This window comes from Oryctolagus cuniculus, chromosome 17, assembly GCF_964237555.1.
Source record: "Oryctolagus cuniculus chromosome 17, mOryCun1.1, whole genome shotgun sequence".
Lineage (NCBI taxonomy): Eukaryota > Metazoa > Chordata > Mammalia > Lagomorpha > Leporidae > Oryctolagus > Oryctolagus cuniculus.
The window spans coordinates 32,530,147-32,550,110 of record NC_091448.1 but is presented as its reverse complement, the minus strand read 5'-3'; the positions used below and the strand labels follow the sequence as shown (position 1 = coordinate 32,550,110).

The window sequence follows — 19,964 nt, the reverse complement described above, 5'->3', positions numbered from 1 at the left end:
GCTAGAGTACTTTTTTCACTGGATACATTTAGAAGAGAGATGTCAATGTCGACGACACGCTAGAAATGACATCTTTCTCAACTCCTTGGGATGAAAGATTGGGTCAACTAGTATTGGGAGTTGCCACCTTTTTTTTTTTTTTGCCATCTTTTTTTAAAGAATCTTTGACGTACTTTAGACCGCCACTGGTGCCAAGTGCTTGTTCATCCAGCGACTTGCCTAGATTCGGGCCCTCCATTTATCTGATAAGAAAGGAATAAAAGCATTTATTTCTTTTGTACTCTTCCCTAGCCCTGTCCTGAACAAAACTCTTTATCAACCGCGCTCCTGCAGTAGCCACTTGCTGCCGAAAGGTGGCACTCGGCAGCGGCTCCAGGGGGCGGGGGCCGCCTGAGCACGGGAGCTTTGTGGTGTCTCTCGGCTTCCGTTGAGGACGGCAAGATGGCAGCTTCCGACACGGTTAGGTTACGGCTTCAATTTGATTATCCACCGCCAGCCACTCCACACTGTACAGCCTTCTGGCTTCTGGTCGACTTGAACCGATGCCGAGTCGTCACGGATCTCATCAGTCTCATCCGCCAGCGCTTCGGCTTCAGTTCGGGGGCCCTCCTGGGCCTCTACTTGGAGGGGGGGCTCCTGCCCCCAGCCGAGAGCGCGCGCCTGGTGCGGGACAACGACTGCCTCAGGTGCGCGTGGGCGGCGGGCCGGGGACGCGCCTGCGCTGCCCGGGCGCCTCCGGCCGCGGGGCCGCACGGGTCGGCGGCGGGGGGCGGGGGCGTGGGCTTGGCGGGGCGCGGGCCCCGAGGGCCGGAGCGGTGTGGTCGAGGAGGGGCTCAGGAGCCTGCGTTTTGACGAGCGCCCTGCAAGCCTGGGATGCTCCCCAGCGCAGGTGGACGGGACGCGGGACAACCCTGCTGTGCGCCTGCCGGCCGGCCGGGAGTTCGCGCAGCCTTGCTGTCCAAGCCCTCGCTCAGCCTGGCGCCGTGGTCGTGCGCACGGTGCCAGGGACCGGCCTTCCCTCGGCCGCGGGCAGGGGCAGGGGCAGGGTTCGGGGCAGGACGCCAGGCAGACCGGAGCTGGCGTGTTTTCTTCAACCGTGTGCCTTGTCCGGCGTTAGCTCTGTGATAGCCCCGGGGGCATTCGGTGTCTCGCCCAGGCGTTTTGGGGTCCACTCACATAGATAGGTGTTTGGGTCCTTTTGGGTTCAAGTAGGTGGATTTGAGAAAGGCAGAGTCATTCCAGGTGTGCTTTTGGAAATGTAGAGAAGATGGCGCTGAGATGACTGTCCCAGAGCAGTAGGAGCTGCTGGCGAGGTGTGGAGATGCGGTCATTCCAGCTCAGATGCGTGTCTTGGACTGATTGTTTCAGGGCTTATTATTTTTTTTCCTCTTTAAACTTATTTATTTTATTTACTTGAAAGACAGATCTCCCATCTACTGGTTCACTCCCCAGACAGCCACAATAGCCAGGGCTTGGCCAAGCCAATGCCGGGACCCAGAAATGCAATCCAGGTCTCCCATGTGTGTGGCAGGAGTCCAACAACTTGAGCCATCACCTGCTGCTTCCCAGGGTAAACACTGTAAGAAGCTGGAACGAGAATGGGGCTGGGACTGGAACCCAGGTAGTCTGATGTGGGATGTGGGCATCCCAACCAGCATCTTAACTGCTGTGCCAAACACCCACTCCTGTTTCTCTTTTCTTATGAAAATTATTTATTTGAGAGCCAGAGAGGGAGCGAGCAAGCTCACCATCCACTATTTCTTTTTCTTTTTTTTTTCTTTTTCTTTTTGACAGGCAGAGTGGACAGTGAGAGAGAGAGACAGGGAGAAAGGTCTTCCTTTGCCGTTGGTTCACCCTCCAATGGCTGCCGCGGCCGGTGCGTGCGGCCGGCGCACCGCGCTGATCTGATGGCAGGAGCCAGGTGCTTCTCCTGGTCTCCCATGGGGTGCAGGGCCCAAGCACTTGGGCCATCCTCCACTGCCCTCCCGGGCCACAGCAGAGAGCTGGCCTGGAAGAGGGGCAACCAGGACAGAATCCGGCGCCCCGACCGGGACTAGAACCCAGTGGTGCCAGCGCCAAGATGGAGGATTAGCCTAGTGAGCCGCGGCGCCGGCCTCCCATCCACTGTTTCATTCCCTAAATGTCCACAACAGCCAGGCCTAGGGCAGGGCAGAAGCTGTGGGTTGGAGTACGATTTAGGTCACCTACATGAGTGGCAGGGGCCCATTCAGTCACCTGAGCTATCACACTGCCTCCCACAATCTGCAGGAATTAGCAGGAGGCTGAAATAAGGAGGGGGCTGGGACTAGAGCCCAGGCACTGCAGGGTGGGATGTGGGCTCTCAAGCACTAGACGGGATACACACTCCCTCTTCCCCTGTAAGCTTCAGCTTATGGTGAATTAACTCCAGAGTGGTGAACCCGCCCACTTCTTTTGGCTTGCCCCTTCCCCAGAATATCGTTGACTATTCCTTTTCCTACCTAGAGCACGTCGTAGTCACAGGATTTCTTCCGAACACTAGGGAATTCAGTTTGGAACATGACCGCCTCTTTGGCTCTCTCTCAGATCAAGAATGCTGTGATTTAATGATGTTCCACTGTTTCAAATGACAGCTTGAAAAAGCCTAAAATTCAGAGTTCTTTATCCTATTTATTGTCTGTGAAATGGGTCTTTATTCCCTCTGCAATTTAGGGAGTATTTAAATATTACAGTTGTAAGGACTGTCCCCTCCTAGAGGGTGTACTTTCTAAACTCTCCTCTGCCCAATGATTAATAACTTGCTGCCAGCTACCCATGGCTGTACTGCAGTTGATGAGTCATCTGGGAAATAATATTCTTTATAATGAAGTTAGCAGTGTCAGAAACCTCATGAAAACTGTTACACGTAAATTTCCCCTGAGTGTGTCAGCTCATGGCAAGACATGCCTTTTGCAGCTGGCTTCAGTGGTAAATGGGTAAAGCTTGGGAAAATCCTGAAAAATATTGGATTGTTTCTTGCCTCCAATCATCCAGCCTTCCCTTGACCGATTGACCTTTTGTTCATAGCTACCAAAGAAAACGTAGTCTCTGCTGTGGTTGGATGTGGTTGTGTGTACCCCCAAATCAGCATATTGAAAGCGTAGTCCCAAGTGTGGCAGTATTGGAAGGTTGAGATCTTTAAAACATGGGACCTGTGGTAGCTGGTAGGTCACCGACGGTACTGCCCTCAAAAGGATGAAGAGAATTCTCTTGGGACCCTAAGTTAATTCTCCTGAGAGTGAGCGTCATAAAAGAGTGAGTGTGACCCCGACCGCTCTGGTTTCCTTTCTCTCCGTGTGATCTTTTCCACTTGTGCAGTCTCCTGCTGTGGTGCCTGCTGCCAGAGTCCAGCTAACGCTGGTGCTCACCAGGCCCTCGTGAGGTGCAGCAAATGCTAAATGCTAGTGCTGTGTCCTTCCTTGAACATTCAAAACTGTGAGCTAAATAAATTTTCTTTTTTGAGAGTGAGAGCTCCCATTTCCTGCCTGCAGCAGCCAGGATGGGGCCAGGCTGAAGCTGGGAGTTGGGAACTCAATCCATGTATGTCTCCCCCATGGGTGGAAGGAACCCAATGATTTGAGCCATCATTGCAGCATCCTGGGGTGTGCATTAGCAGGAATGCTGGACTCAGGAGCCAGAGTGGTTTTTTTGTTTTGCTTTGTTTTTTAAGATTTATTTATTTGAAAGGCAGAGTTACAAAGAAGCAGAGGCAGATAGAGATCTTCCATCTGCTGGTTCACTCCCCAAATGGCCACAACAGCCAGAGCTGGACCAATCCGAAGCCAGGAGCTTTTTCTGGGGCTCCTATGGGGGTGCAAGGACCTAAGGACTTGGGCCATCTTCTACTGCTTTTCCAGGCCATAGCAGAGAGCTGGATCAGAAGTGGAGCAGCCGGGATTTGAACTGGCACCCATATGGGATGCCTGCACTGCAGGCGGCGACTCAACCTGCTGTGCCACACCGCCGGCCCCCAGAGCCAGGTATTAAACCAAGGTATTCCAATATGGGATACAGGTATCTTAATTGGTATCTTAACTACCAAGCTAATTACCTTCTCTGCTTTTGTTTTTAAAATATCTGACTTCAGGTAATATGTTTAGTAACTGAAAACAGACCAATACTATGTCTGTTCTCAAAGTTACCTTAATGTTGGAGTAGACCAAAGTTAGTGTCATGCTTCTAAATATTATTTTCTCATGTGACATAGGCAGTTAGCCTAAGAGTTAGACTAGATTTCACTGCTAACTGCAGAAAAGGTTGGGAAAGGAGAGAGACTGTGGACAGAAGTGCTCAGGGTACGTTAAGGATGGGGAGGAGATGCTGGACGGCCAGGACGCGGTCGTACGGGCAGACACTAGCCTGGCTTGGTGAAAGATGCGTCTGACCCGCAGAAGGCTCCTGTTGGGAGTGCAGGGGCTGCTGAGAGAAGTTCAGTGAGGAATGGTAAAGCCAGGTGGGCGAGGCCCAAGAGGCAGTGCCATACTTATGTGCCATTGCTGCCAGCTCAAAGCCCATTCTCTCAAGCTGGAGGGTTTGACTTCACCTGCTCCCAGACTGAGGGCAGCTCCTGCAGGAGTTCTCTGAGTCTCCTGGGAGGCGGAAGTGCTGCCATTGACTTGGATGCCCCCATGTTATTTTACAGGGGTGCTAAAACAGAATTGCCACAGACTGTGGCTTACACCACAGGGATTTGCTTCTCAGAGTTTCAGAGACTGGAAGTCGAGGTGTGGGCGGGCGTGGTTTCTTCTGAGGCTTTCTCACTGGTTTGCAAGTGAGTCCTCTCACAGTCTTGGCGTCCCGTAAGGACCCTGGTACTGGCTATGTTGGACTAGCACCCACTGCAGTGAGTTCATCTTGACTTGATCACCTCTTTAAAGGCCCTGTTTCCACACAGGCACATTCTGGGGTGCTGGGAGTTAGGACCTCACCACAGGAATTTTAGCAGGACGTGGGTTAGCTCATAACCCACTCTGAAGAGGGCTCCGCAGAGGCCTGGTAGCAGCAGCTGATTTGGAGAGACAAGGTGGAGTCAAGATTTCTCGGTTGCAGAATCATCCTGGAAGGCAGCTGAGGGCATTCTCTTCTCTCTCTGAACTCTGTGACATTTAGTACGTGATGAGGTATCAGGGATGGGTTCTCATTTCATATTGCTGTAGTTAGAGATTCCTTGGACATCCACTCAGGACATGTCAGGGAGGTAGTGGGAGTTAGGAGGACAGTCTCACCCGGGCTGAGGAGACAGTTTGGTTTCCTGGAGCCTCGAGTAGCTGCCATTAAGGTTCCCAGCTTTGTGCAGCTCTGAGTCACTGACGCTGGATGTTGTCTACAGCATGCTGATGGCTTCTGGGATATAAAATACCGAGAGCTGCTCTCATGTCAAGGACCTTGCTTGTCTAATGCCCATGGATAAATAGAGATCAATGAAGTTGGCCAGGAGCTGGTACTGTGGCTTAGTAAGTTAAGTCTCCGCCTGTGGTGCCGGCATCCCATATGGGTACCAGTTCATGTCCTGCCTGCTCCTCTTCTGATCTGGCTCTCTGCTATGGCTTGGGAAAGCAGTGGAAGATGACCCAAGTCCATTGGCCCCTGCACCCACTGGAAGAAGCTCCTGGCTCCTGGCTCCGCATCAGCCTGGCTCCAGCCATTGAAGCCATTTGGGGAATAAACCAGCAGATGAAGACCTCTCTCTCTGTCTGACCTTCTCTATGTGACTCTGTCTTTCAAATAAATCTTTTTATTTTTTTTAAAGTTGGCCATTGACTGCCTTCATTTCTGGAACATTTGTAGCTATTTCTTCCCATACTTTATTAAAGCAAAAATTTTTTGTTGTTAAGGAAATTGTACTTCAAAATAGTCTAAGGTAGAAAGTCCTCTATTTTCCCATACCCCACAGTCTCAGAGTATGCTCAGTTAAGTTTGGGTGTGTCTTTCCAGATCCTTTTCATACTTGTGCAGACACAGATGCGTATTAAACACAAGTGTCGCCAATGCGCCTGGTCCTGCGCCTTCCTCTTTCACCCAACACGTCATGAGTGTCTTTCATTTTAGTAGCAGACAGTGCCCAGCTGAGTGTGACTTGCCTTGGTACAGTGTACCATACAGCCATTCTTTTTTTTTTTTTTTTTTGGACAGGCAGAGTGGACAGTGAGAGAAAGGTCTTCCTTTTGCCGGTGGTTCACCCTCCAATGGCCGCCGCGGCCGGCGCGCTGCAGCCGGCGCACCGCGCTGATCTGAAGGCAGGAGCCAGGTACTTATCCTGGTCTTCCATGGGGTGCAGGGCCCAAGCACTTGAGCCATCCTCCACTGCCCTCCCGGGCCACAGCAGAGAGCTGGCCTGGAAGAGGGGCAACCAGGACAGAATCCGGCGCCCCGACCGGGACTAGAACCTGGTGTGCCGGCGCCGCAAGGCGGGGGATTAGCCTAGTAAGCCGCGGCGCCGGCCAATACAGCCATTCTTTCACCTTCAGCACAGTATTCAGTAGACTGAAGTGAGCTGGCAGTACTTCATTACAAGCTAGGCTTTGGGTGAGGTGATTTTGCCCAACAGTTCCGCTCATGTAAGTGTTCTGAGCACATTTTTAAGGTATGCAAGGCTAAGCTGTGCTGTTTGGTAGGATAGGTTTATTAAATACATTTTCAATGCAATGATATTTTCTACGGAGTCTATCATGGTATAACTCCATTGTAAGTTGAGAAGCATCTGTATACATAGTAGGTGATCTGCATCTTTGTTTTTAAATGCCGTAGAGTGTTTCTTTATATGACCATGCCAGTATTTAGACAGCTCCTTATTAATGGATGTTTTAGGTTGGTTCCTCACTGTGGGGAGTATTCTCATGTATCTTTCTGTGCTTGAGCACTGATTCAGCAGGATACATCCCAAGAGGAGGTACTCCTTCATCAAAGAGAAGACGCGTCTTCAGTTTGATAGGTACCAGCACACCGACCCCCAGAAAAGTTGTACAGGTCTATTTCTGCCAGTAATATGAGTTACTTTTGCTTGTTATCATGTGAGAGGTGGGGGAGCAGAGTGATTGAGAGCTCAGGGCCTCCCATCTAAACCTTGGGTTTGACTTGGCTCTCCAGCTAATTCATTGTGTGCCCCTGTTGAAGAAATTTTACCTCTCTGAAGGTGATAATGCAGGCAGTGGCCAGACCAGAGGAAGGCTGCAGGAAACAGGTGAGACTCACAGTGGGTAAAGGGTCCCCCTTGACCTTCGCGGTTGATGGGACAGGTTTATTAGAAACCTACTAGCGTCTCCTTCAGAGGACAGCAACATCTGATGGTTGTTAAATACAAATTAGACCTGGTGTTCCAATAGCACTTGCTCTGAGCTAGGTGTGCTCTAAATATACAGTAGCTCAACTGAGAACTGTGATTACCATTATCTTCCTTTGTATACCTAGGAAAGGCTGAGGTAATGGTTTTAAAATAATTGAATTACACTGAGAAGAGGGATTTGAACCCATGTAATCACTGTGGCCTTGAAAGGCAGTGAGTGGAAGTGTTAGGCAGGGTAGGTGGGTATGTCTGTGTTTTTTAAAAAGATTTATTTATTTATTTGAAAGGCAGAGCAACAGAGAGAAAGAGAGGAAGGGAGTTAGAGGGACATAAAGGAGAGGCAGAGGAAGGGAGAGATTTGGGAGGGAGGGAATTGGACAGAAAGAGAGAGAGAGATCTTCCATCCACTGGTTTATTCCCCCAAATGGCTACAATGGCTGGGGCTGGTGCAGGCCAAAGCCAGGAGCCTGGAACTCCTTCTGAGTCTCCCATGTGAGTGGCAGAGGCTCCAAGCACTTAGGCAATCCTGCGCTGCTTTCCCAGGCACTTTAGCAGGAACTGGATGGGAAGTGGAGCAGTCAGGACTCAACTTCAGTTTGGGTTGCCAGCATCACAAGCTGCAGCTTAACCTGCTGCTTCACATCAGCCCCGCATGTCCGTTTCTGTTTATCGAAATCCTTAAAGTAGCATTGCAGATTTACAGGGAATACTTGCATCTGGCTAATACCACATAATTTGCCCAGATGGAGGATCTGTTTTAAAAGTTTTTTGGTTATCATATCTCTTATCGCTAATAAAATAAGCAATTCACTTCTGTTTGTGAAAGGACAGCTCTGTTTGTTGTTGGGGATCCAGATAGAGGAATGAAAAACGTTGCAGGGCTGGCGTTGTGCCATTGTGGGTAAAGCCGCTGCCTGCAGTGCTGGCATTCCATATGGGGGCCAATTCTAGTCCTGGCTGCTCCACTTCTGATCCAGCTCTATGCTATGCCCTGGGAAAGCAGTAGAAGATGGCCCAAGTCCTTGGGCCCCTGCACCCACGTGGGAGACCCGGAAGAAGCTCCCAGCTGCTGGCTTTGGGTCAGCACAGCTGCAGCCATTGCGGCCATTTGGGGAGTGAACCAGCAGATGGAAGACCTCTCTCTCTCTCTCTCTGCCTCTCCTCCCTCTGTAACTCTTTCAAATAAATGAATAAATCTTTAAAAAAAAAAAAAAAAGAATTGAACCTTGAATTACAACGTTGCTACAAGTAAAAACAAATTAAATTTTTTAAAAAAGGAGAAAACTGATAGTCTGACCTTTTCTAAAACTACTACTACTGCTTCTTTTTTTAAAGATTTATTTATTTATTTAAACATCAGAGAGAGATCATCATTCACTTGTTTGCTTCCTAGATGGCTGCAATGGCCAAACATCTGGGCATCCCTAGCCCAGTCAAGTTGACACATAAAATTAACCACAACAAGTCATCGAATATTATGGGTCACTGTAACTATCCCTCAGAACATGAATTGTTTAGTATCTTACTAAACTTTTTTTAACGATTTATTTTATTTATTTGAAAAAGTTACAGAGAGAGGTCGAGACAGAAAGGTCTTCATCTGCTGGTTTACTCCCCAGAGGGCCACAATGGCTAGGGCTGCACTTATCTGAAGCCAGGAACTTCTTCTAGGTCTCCCATGCGGGTGCAGGGGCCCAAGGACTTGGGTCATCTTCCACTGCTATCCCAGGCCATAGCAGAGAGCTGGATCCGAAGAGAAGCAGCCAGGACTAGAACTGGTGCCCATATGGGATGCCGGTGCTTTAGGCCAGGACTTTAACCCACTGCGCCACAGCGCTGGCCCTTCCTAAATTTTTAAAAAATATTTATTTATTTGAAAGAGTTACAGACAGGTAGAGAGTGAGGTCTTCCATCTGCTGGTTCACTCCCTAGATGGCCACAACTGCTGGAGCTGGGCCGATCAGAGGCCAGGAGCCAGTAGTTTCTTGTGAATCTCCCACGAGGGTTCGGGGCCCAAGGACTTGGGCCATCTCTACTGCCTTCCCAGGCCACAGCAGAGAGCTGCTTTGCTGGATGGGAAATGGAGCAGCTGGGACTCAAACCTGAGTTCATATAGGATGCTGGCACTGCAGGCAGTGGCAGCTTTTACCCACTCACTATGCCACAATGCTGGCCCCCTGCCTAAAGTTTTTTATTTTTAAAGATTTATTTATTTATTTTAAAGTCAGAGTTACAGAGAGAGAGAGAGAGAGAGGTCTTCCATCTGCTGGTTCACTCCCCAGTTGGCTGCAACGGCCGGGGCTGCATCGATCTGAAGCCAGGAGCCAGGAGCTTCTTCCAGGTCTCTCACGTGGGTGCAGAGAGCTGGATTGGTAGTGGAGCAGTTGGGACTCGAACTAGTGCCCATATGGGATGCCAGCACTGGAGGTGACAGCTTTATCCACTATGCCACAACACTGGCCCCTCAACATAAAAAGGCAACTCAACATTCCAAAAACAAAAATGGATAATCATCTTTTAGGGTTGGTAACATACATGTAGTGGAAAGTTGAGTGTTGAAATTAGATTGAGAATTAAATTGCTTTTCTGCTACTTGTCAGCTGTGGATTCTGGGCAGGTTGCTTGTCTGAGATGTAATCGTGTGACAGACTCTGTGACGTGACAGACTCTCCTCTGTAGTGGTGTTTAGATGAGAGGTGATCCATAGAAGATGTTTGGGATGCAGTCAGTAGTCAAACAAGACCAACCATTTGAAAGTTGACCATAAGTGATGCTGTCTAGGCCATTTTGTCAAAAGGCGTCCTTTGTGTGTTAAGTGATGCAACATTTTTTCATGGACTGGTGGTACTAAGTTTGTAGCATCATCTTGGTGTATAACTAAGTCCTTGGGATGTATTTATGCAGTGCTCACTCTAGCTTTCTCTTTTGTTCTTTTGACAGAGTTAAATTAGAAGAGAGAGGAGTTGCTGAGAATTCTGTAGTAGTCAGGAATGGTGATAGTACTCATTTTTTACCTAGAAAAGCAAAGAAGCGGGCATTTAAGTTGGAGGAGAACGAAGAAAGTGACATAGATTGCAAGTATTCAAAGAAGCATTGGAAAAGGCAAGAAAACAGTAGTAATAATGAGAAGGCCTTGGTTCCGCACACAAAAGCAGTCACAGAGCAGGCTGTGGGGAAAAAAAACAAGAGAAAGAACAAAGCAGCATGTGGCACGATGGATGACAATGATGAAGAAACCCAAAGGAAATCACCAAAGAAAAAAGAGAAATGTGAATATAAAAAGCAGACCAAGAATTCCAAGTCTCCCAAAGTGCCCGTGGTAAAAGAGTGGACCGCCCAGAACTGTAGTACTCCAAAAAGTCCTGCTAAGAACAGCCTGGCGAAAGCCAGAAGGAAAGCTGGTGTAGGCACTGTTTCAAAAGACAGCCCCAGTTCCTCCTCGGAGTCGGAGTCTTGTCACGAATCCACCAGTGATGGGCTCAGCAATGTCACTTCGGAGGCCAGAAATTCCTCAGAGAAAATTCCCACTGAGTTAGCAAAGGAAGGATCCTCTACAAAAAATACGACTGCAAACAAACTGCCTGCAAAAGGTGGCTTTAGCCTTACTCCGAGCCAGGGCAAGACCACCAGAACATCCTCGTCTAGTTCAGACTCGAGTTCAGAGTCGGATGACCAGTGCCTGCTGTCTAAGAGCACTCCCGAGAGTGCCTCGGGGCTCTTCAAGACGGCTGGCCTCTTCCCAGGGAGAGGCTGCCCAGGTCCAGGGCTGTCCTCACAGGTGCCACCTGCTGCCAGCTGGAAGTATTCTGACTTAAGCGGTGGCAGACAGGCTCCCGGTCCTCCCTCTGTTGCGACTCTCCCCTCCAGTCTAGGAAGAGGATGGGGTCGAGGAGAGGACCTTCTTTCTTGGAAGGGAGCCAGAGGTCGGGGCGCGCGGGGGAGAGGGCGAGGGCGAGGGCAGGCTGTGTCTGGTGTTGTAAACAGAAATGCTGACTATCAGAAGCAGAAGCAATTAAATGAAATGATAACAAACGCATCTACTTTTATCCAGGTAGGTATGATTGGTTGTAGCTTACCTCCCCCACTTTCCCATGGAGTGTATCTGGAGTTCATGTCATGAGTTTACGTTTTTTTACAAATACCAGTCACTTGACTAATGCTGTTTTTCAGAATCCAGTAGAGACACACAAGAAGGATTATAGTCTGTTACCACTCTTAGCAGCTGCCCCTCAGGTTGGAGAAAAGATTGCATTTAAGGTATGCTTTATTTTATTTATTTATTTAAAGATTTTATGTATTTAAGAGACACAGAGAGCTCCCATCTACTCGTTCACTCCCCAAATGCCCCCATTGTCTGGGCCAGGCCAAAGCTGGGAGCCTGGAACTCAACCCAATGTGGGTGGCGGGAAACTCAGTCCCTAAGCTGTCACTGTGCCTCTCAGGGTCTGCATTGGCAGGAAGTTGGAATCAGGAACCAGAGTCAGGCATCAAATCCAGGCATTCCAGTAAGGGGATGCGACTGTCTTAAATGGTGTCTTAGCTGTTAGATGAAAAGCCCCCCCCCCAAGGTATATTTTAAAACAGCAGTGATTGTAACCAAAATGGTTAACTCCATTTCCAAACAAACTTCACTCGTCTAGTCACATTAAATAATATTTATAAGAGCCCTTCTCACTGGTTGATGATAGAGTTCCCCTGGCTTGTGTGGGCACCTTTACATTTCACGATTTTCTCGGGTAGGAGGGAGGAGCTGTGGGAATGTGAAAGTGTACAAGAGCTTGGTATTTGTGACTTTTTTCTTCTGTAGCTTTTGGAACTAACATCCAATTACTCTCCTGATGTCTCTGACTACAAGGTAAAGTTGTTTATTTAAAAATAATTAAGTTTTCAGTATATTAATAAAATGAAAATTGTAGATAATGCTACTTAAATGAATAGTATAGAATTTTTTGAGTGAACAGTGTCATAAAGTAATGTAGAAAATGTAAACATCAACCTATAAACTTCTGAACAGCTGAATTCTGTCCATGCTGTTTTCCTGGCACTTGAGAAGAATATAGAATAAAAATTGATGAGCTTGATTTTTTTTCCTAATCAATTTCAACACATACTTATTTGAAAATCCACTCCCTCATGAGCCTAAATTTTGAAAGACCATATTATGAAAATAATAAATAGCTCTCACCTGGAAAAGATTATTTTTATTATAAGCATCTATTTCATGTATTTGTAAATGTCTTCTGATTATTATGGTCTAATATGATATCTTTGCATCATCACTTAACCATGTAGTTCACAGTCATCCTTGGAATTTACTCTCTTTATATCTGTATGAGACTCTGTCATACAAGTTTTTCATTGTTCAGTAAAAGCTTGTCACAGTGAGATTATGTTTCCTTCCCTTTTTTTCAACCAACAAAATTTTGATATAATCTTACTAAAATAAATACATACTCCTAATATGTACAATTTTTATGTCAGTTAAAAAGTCTTTTTTGGTATATGTCAGTTAAAAAGTTAAAATGTATACTTTCTTTTTTGGTATAATATGTAGAATTATAAGCATTAAAAATTTTATTTATTTATTTAGATTTATTTTTATTTATTTGAAAGGTAGAATTACATAGAGAAAGAGAGAGATAGAGAGAAATCTTCTATATACTGGTTCACTCCCCAAATGGTCACACCAACAGGAGCCAGGAGCTTCATCCAGGTCTTCCACATAGATGCAGGGGCCCAAGCACTTGGGTCATCTGCTACTGCTTTCCCAGGTGCATTAACAGGGAGCTGGATCAGAAGTGGAGCAGCCGGGTCTTGAACCAGTACCCACATGGGATGCTAGTGTTGCAGGTGGCAGCTTAATGCGTTATGCCACAATGCCAGCCTGTCAGTCTATATTTTTAATGTAATAATTAGTAATGCTGGAAGGAAAGTTGTTCTGGACTATCTTGGACAGCCCAGGGTGTTGTGTTACCCCACCATAGATAACTGATTTTCTGTGATATTTGACGAAATGGCAATGAATATTGAATTGATAAATTTAATAACCTCTGCCAATTATAGTTCTAGATCATATGATTTATTGTGTATTAAATTGGTACTAGTCACCATAGTTATTTCCTTGGCAGGCTGTCTGCTTACTTTAGTTCCCAATATTTTTTGGAGAGTTTTGAAATCACATTCAAAACCATTTTAAGAATTACAGTTGGTCCCACTCTTTTGCTTTGACCTCAGATGCTGAAATCGAGCTTGATCATCTGCTTTATTCGTTAAGCTCATCTCCAGAAGTCAGATCTATCCTCAAAGATATAGTCTCCCAGACTCCTGGCCACCATTTGGTTGGTTTTAAACACCACTGTTGGCTGTGCCCAGAAAAGCTGGGTAGAAGCAGGAGGAACTGACTGGTGGGCCTCACTGGGTGCCTCCAAAGGCTGCCGGTCTGTCTCACCACCACCCACATGCACAGGGCAGTGCACCCTCTTGATGCATTTGAAAACCAGCTCCCAAAGCTGGGGACCTGGAGGAAGGGACCTCTAATGCTGTCAGTGACAAAGGGACTTTCTGCTTGCAGCTTACTACCACTTGTAAAAGAGGCCCAGTTGGGACATGTGTGGCCTTCCCTGATGTTGTCACGAGCAAACCTCATCTGAGTTAATCATGCTGGCCCATGCTTTTCCTCTTTCTTCTATTCAGTCACTTTGATGACCTAGTCTAATCTTTACTTTTGTGTTCTTTAGGTCAGTGTCTGCCATTTGTGATTTAAATGTATCTATTTTGCTTCTGAGGGTAATTTTGTGTGTTCAAAGTGTTTATCAGAGAGAGGGGTTAAGAGAGGGAGAGAGATCTTCGATCTGCTGGCTCACTCCCCAAACGGCTGGGCCAGGCTGAAGCCAGAAGCCAAGAGCTCCATCCTGGTCTCCCACATGGCAGCCAGGGCCCTAACACTTGGGCCATCTTCCTCTGCTTTCCCAGGCACATTAGCAGGGAGCTGGATTCGAAATGAAGCAGACAGGACTGGAACTGGTGCTCCGATGTGGGATGTCGGCTTCATGAGCAGCAGCTTAATTTCCCCTGCACATTGATTTATTTAAATTTTTTATTGAGTTAAAATTCATGTAACAAAGAATTTACCAGTTTACAGTCTGTAATTCAGTGGTTTTAAGTATACATACCATGTTATATGTGTTGATATTTGACTCGGACTTTTATTTTTGAAAGGAAGGAAAAATACTAAGCCACAATCCAGAGACCCAGCAAGTAGATATAGAAATTCTTTCATCCTTACCTGGTGAGTCTTTTAGAAATGAATTTAAACATTTAGCCTGTACATACCTGTGGTGGTTTCTAAATAGCCAATAAAGAAACATCTATGGCTGCCACTTAGCCGGCCTCGCTGACTGGCGATATCTGTGCCCCTCTGTGCTATACTCCTCTTAGCCAGATCACTGGCAGTCTAAGAGGAGTTGGGCAAATTCTAACTGCTTTAATATGTACTTTCATCAAAAGTTATATGAACTGATGAAAACAGAAAAGAATTATTTCCAGGAATTAGGAACACCACTTTAAAAATGCTGTTAAATTATGTGTGGGTGGATCAGCTATAAAAGATTGGGAGACATTCTGTAAAAATTTAGGAAGATTCTGTACTTAAATTGCCTTGCAAAGTTTTGCATTCTTATGTTAATTAACAAAACAATGGAAATTGCAGACAATACATTATGGGCATTGTTTACCTAATGAACTCAAAAGAACTACTTAGTGTTATTTCAGAAGTTTGACAGGTGAACATACTTTTATGTATTAAGTCAAAGTAAATTTTTTAAAAAATGTTTCCCTGTTTTATCACTGATTAACCCATTAATGGTTCTGAAAGCCTGGAACAGAGAGCTGAGCTGTGCCAGAGGGTCCCTGGCTAGAGAGCAGGGGAGATTGTTTTCTTGGTTATTTTTTGCAGACCCTACTGCAGTTAATTGTTTTTTTTTTTTGTTTCTTTTTAAATAAGATAGGGAGTAGGAGATTCAAAATTCCAGTAGATAGAAATGTCACAAGTGTTTTTAGGTCAATTCCTATGTGATATTAAATAAATGATTAGATATAACTGTTTTAAGTTTTATTTATTTGAAAAGCAGAGTGACAGAGTGAAAGAGAAAGGGGGAGACAGAGAGAAAAAGAGATCTTCCACCTGCTGCTCTACTCCCCACATGGCCCCAAGGGCTGGGGATGGGCCAGGCCAAAGCTAGGAGCTTGGAATTCCATCTGGGTCTCTCACGTGGGTGGCAGGAGCCCAGATCCTGGGGCCATCCTCTGCTGCTTCCTCTGCATTATCAAGGAGCTGGGTCAGAAGTGCAGCAGCAGGGACTTGAACTAGGGCTCTGATGAGGTGTGCCAGTGTTGTAAGCAGTGGTTTAACCCTCTGTACCTCGGGTGTAACTTACAAGGAGAGCTTTCCAGCTTTCCTCTGGTGAAGTTTCATTGGTAGAAGCCCCTTTTCTCAGTGGACAGAGAAACTTGTCCATCTCAGTTTCCACAGACCCAGCCTGGTCATTTCTTGTCAGGTTGTTGCAGGTGATGACATCCAGTCAGAACTTTTCTTCTCCAGGGCATCAAGAAATTGGCCTGTAGAAGTACAAGGAGCCCTCTATTTGCATGATACTATTATATATGATTTTCAGTTACCATGCTTTAACCAGATAACACCAGTCCCCCAGTGCCATTGGGAATGTTAAGTGTGAGTAAGTCCCTAGAGTACTGCTGCTCTTCAGTCCTCAGATGGCTGTGTCAGTCATATACAGGCATCGTGACCTGTGACCAGTCTTGTCACTTCGAGAAGGGTTGCTGTGCAGCCGACATTTGGTTTACATACGCAGCAGAGCATGGAGTTGTGCTGTCTCCTTGTCTTACAGTGGCAAACCCACACAACATTGTACAAAAATGGGTAATTCTGAAAGGGGATTGCCCAACAAAGATAAAAGCGTGGTCAACAGCAAAATGGGACAGCAAGTGATAGAGCTGAAGGTGCCATCAAACTGAATTTTAGTGGCATTACAGAAGAAATAGCTAATGGCGGGAATGTGACACTGCCATTTATGTGAACTTGCTGACATAAACGAAGAAAGTAATTGTGAGGAAAAGGATGCAGATGGTCCCAGAAGTGCCCCCACCCAGCAAAACAACCGCACAGAGATGGCACAGAGGGAAAATGGAATGCGCTTTCATAGCTACTTTATGACATTAAAAGTTCAAGGGATAGAAGTGTTCAGGGCTGATCTAAGCTTAGGAAGGAGTGTGGCAGTTCTGCAAGGTGTAGAGGAGATGCCTGCTCTGCGTCCTGTCATACAAGAAGGCAAACACTGTGCAAGCCACGCTTGACATGTTTCTTACAAAGACATGAAAGTACTTCCACTTTTCGGTTTCTAATATTAAAGTATACCTCATAAATCCCAGTTCCACTTTCCTATACAGTAAAGGTTGTTAATGTTTTGATGAAAATTTTTAAAGCTCATGAGACCAGCATAGTTTGTACCATTGAGATCATTTTGCATGGTTTTTGCTTGCATGGTCATTGTTCTGATCTCTTACTACTGTGCAAAGCAGGGACTACATATATGATTTGTGAAGGCAGAACAACATTTCATGTGACCCCTCCCCTTATTATAACATATAAATGATATTTGAGAATTATCTTGTTTCACATTCTGTTCTGAGACTACGGGTGACAGTTCGTCAAGCTTGTTGCTTTTAGATGAAGGAGAGATCATCTCTGACCAAGAAACTCTGCTGTCACTGGCACAGGCTTTTCTAAGGGGTTCCCGTTACTGAAGAGCACCCCTTCCTGTACGTGCCCAGCTGTCACAACTGTCCACAGCTGTTCTCCCAGCGATAGAAGTCCCTGCAGAACACCTGGACTGTTGAGAGGTGGCTTACTGTCTTTCCTCCTTCCCTTCTGGTTTCAGCCTTGAAAGAACCTGGGAAATTTGATTTGGTTTATCACAACGAAAATGGCACCGAGGTAGTGGAGTATGCCGTGACGCAGGAAAGGAAGGTGGGCATGCCTCTCTCAGCTGATTACTGGGGTCCTGGGACATGACGTAGCTTCCTAAGCCGCCTGTGTTAAAGCCATAAAGGATCCGAGCCCTAGGGGAGCGTGCCCCTCCCGCAGAGTGGCAGTTACAGGTCTAAGTGCAAATCAAGGCACCATCTTGGACCTCAGAGAGCCTGTGTAACAAGTGGCACAAACAGGGTTTTGATGGGATCAGCAGGTTTGATGCAGTCTCCTGTGCATGTTTGTTTACAGTATGTGCAGCCCCACTTTTTTTTGTTGAATCCATTCCTGGAAACAGCATTAGAAAATTCAACCTTGTAGGCTTTCTTATTCCATTATTAAACAGAGCCTTGAAATAGAAGCACAAGCCTGTAGTAACCTTTTGTGACACTAGATGGCTCTCATTATTCATATATCCATATGGCCAAGCATCAGCGCTTGTTTTCTCCTGTTGTAAAATAGTTCCTGTCTGTAGGCAGTGAAGAATAAGCACTGTAGAGCTGCACAAAAGGGCACCAGGGGTCTTGTGATCCAGCTGGGCTACATCCAGCTCCCAGGTCTGTGGGCCTCACGCGCACTGGGCAGATGCCTGACCGCCCTGGAACCAGCCCTCTCCCCCTGCCAGCAGCATCCCTCAACACTTGCCCTAGATCAAAGAAGATGAATTATGTTTAATGTAAAATTTAGTGCAGCCTGCCTAAGTCAGTTCTTGTAGCCTAATTGAACTTAGCTTACTTGGGACTCAGATGATTCTAGTTCTTCCCATTCAGTACAAATGAAAATTTATTTGACTGAATTTTTTTACTTACTGAAAACTATATGACCTATTTTATGTTTTTCCTCAGATCACCGTTTTTTGGAGAGAGTTGATTGATCCAAGGCTGATTATTGAACCTGCAAGTAACACCTTGCGTTCAGAACTTGTCAGAGTATGACCTCTCCACTTGTTAGTCTATAAATGTCTTGTTCGTGAAAGTGGCCATAACCTGAAATTTAAAAAAAAAAAAAAAAAAAATGAGGATTTGAAAGTTCTATGGATTTTTTTTTTTTGTTATCTTCACTGCATATGAAAAAAAAATCTACCTCATCATACAAGTAACATGGGTGTTGGTATTATAGGCCTTCCTTTTTTGTCCCCCAGGTTAATTTTGGTTAACAAAGTTCCAGACACAACATTCCCTGCAGGCATTGTTGTAATCCAGTGTGGATGGTTTCTCCTCTTTCTCTATTTTTTTGACCATCAACTAGCAGTCCTCAGTAGGAGTTGGTAATACCAAGTACAACAACGTGCTGCGTATCTTGTCTCAATAAGTTTTGTTAAGTAACATTCTAAAGTATTGAAGCGTGTTACTTGACCTAATTTTTTAACATTTGAGTTGTTCCATTAAATGTGGAACATCTTATAAATTCCAAGTATTTTATACTTGAAATGGTTGAGAATTCACAAGTAGTTAGTTGGGTTTGTTATAGACAATGAGTGAAGGAATCCTTTTACGTTTTTCCCAAATTTAAATGAAGGATTCTCGGGGCCCTGTGTAGAGCTGTGAAAATCAGAGCCCGTGTGTGTGCCTAGAGGAGAACGGCGTTCCACCTGGAGAGAGGACTCACTGTGAGCCACAGAGCAGGCAGTGGCCCCGTGCTGCAAGACGCCAAGTGCCTGGCTCAGGTGCCGCAGTGAGGATCAGAAACGGAAACTTCCTTTGCTGTTACTATTCAATACAAAGCTAGAAAGGCTGAATATATGCTGTAAAAATTGCTTTCTTTCTTTTAACAAAAGATCATATCCCTCCTTCAGCTTTGCAAATTTTTAAATAAAATCATATTGAACTGAAAGTCCGTGCTGGGTCCTCGTGTTGAGTTGAGCGTTGCAGCTTGCGCTCCTGTTCTACAGTAAGTAGTGCTGTAGATTGTGATTTTCTCTAACAAGCTCTGCTTTGACCAAGAGTCTGGCATTGCAGGGTTTGGCCAGTGGTGTTCTTCAGATCTGGGAGCCATGGGTCCAGTGAAGATGATGTCATGGTTTAATTTGCTTGGCATGCATATGTATGAGAATTGGGTTTGTTTGTTTATAATGGAAGGGTACCCCAGAAAGAGTGAGATTCATGTGAATGGTGGGGTCTGGCACTGGGGTTCCATGGAGCACAGGATTTGGAAGGGTTTGGAAGACGAATTCAGGGCACTGGTAGACATGACTAGAGCAAAGGAAGTGCTGGCCTGAGGACAGGTTTTCCTCAGGTGAAGGTCAGCGTGTGTGTTACCTTTTCCTTCTGTCGCAATGTTTTTCAAACTATGAAGAGTCCACTAGGAGGGTCAGAAAATCCATTTAGGGGCAATGACCAGCTTTTTTAAAAAATAAAATACAGTAGTTCAGAAAAATAAAAAGTGCATCACACCCAAAACACTGACGTTTGCTGTATAGTACTCACACTTCATTCAGAGAATCACCTATCACCTGTGTCCTGGATCACCATCAGAGATGCAAATGCATCTCCCACTGCTTGAGATCAAGGGCTCAGGGTTGTATTCTCTTTGGACTGGGAGTCTAAACAATACCGTATACCAGCACTGAGAGGAGAGGGGAGAGGAAAATGCAGGTGTTGCATGAGAGGAACACGCAGGGAT

At 46.0% G+C, this 19,964-nt stretch overlaps 1 protein-coding gene across 2 annotated transcripts; it reads left to right on the top strand.

Moving 5' to 3' along the window:
• The first annotated feature begins 371 nt into the window (after positions 1-371).
• COIL (coilin) lies at positions 372-19,175 on the top strand. 2 transcript variants are annotated; one of them, XM_002719099.5, is made up of 7 exons: positions 372-686; positions 10,241-11,351; positions 11,471-11,557; positions 12,108-12,155; positions 14,519-14,588; positions 17,254-17,342; positions 18,188-19,175. In XM_002719099.5, the coding sequence occupies exons 1-7, from the start codon at positions 442-444 to the stop codon at positions 18,275-18,277; spliced, it is 1,740 nt and encodes a 579-aa protein (XP_002719145.2). In that variant the 5' UTR covers positions 372-441; the 3' UTR covers positions 18,278-19,175. The 2 variants fall into 2 exon arrangements, with proteins under 2 accessions (XP_002719145.2, XP_017204611.2); XM_017349122.3 differs by lacking the exon at positions 12,108-12,155.
• The last annotated feature ends 789 nt before the right edge of the window (positions 19,176-19,964 follow it).

Bases quoted from the DNA above. Each gene is read 5' to 3' on its own strand.
- COIL (XM_002719099.5), top strand. From the start codon at position 442: ATGGCAGCTTCCGACACGGTTAGGTTACGGCTTCAATTTGATTATCCA. The intron at 687-10,240 runs GTGCGCGTGGGC...TTCTTTTGACAG, and splicing joins CGGGACAACGACTGCCTCAG to AGTTAAATTAGAAGAGAGAG. The intron at 14,589-17,253 runs GTGAGTCTTTTA...TTCTGGTTTCAG, and splicing joins AATTCTTTCATCCTTACCTG to CCTTGAAAGAACCTGGGAAA.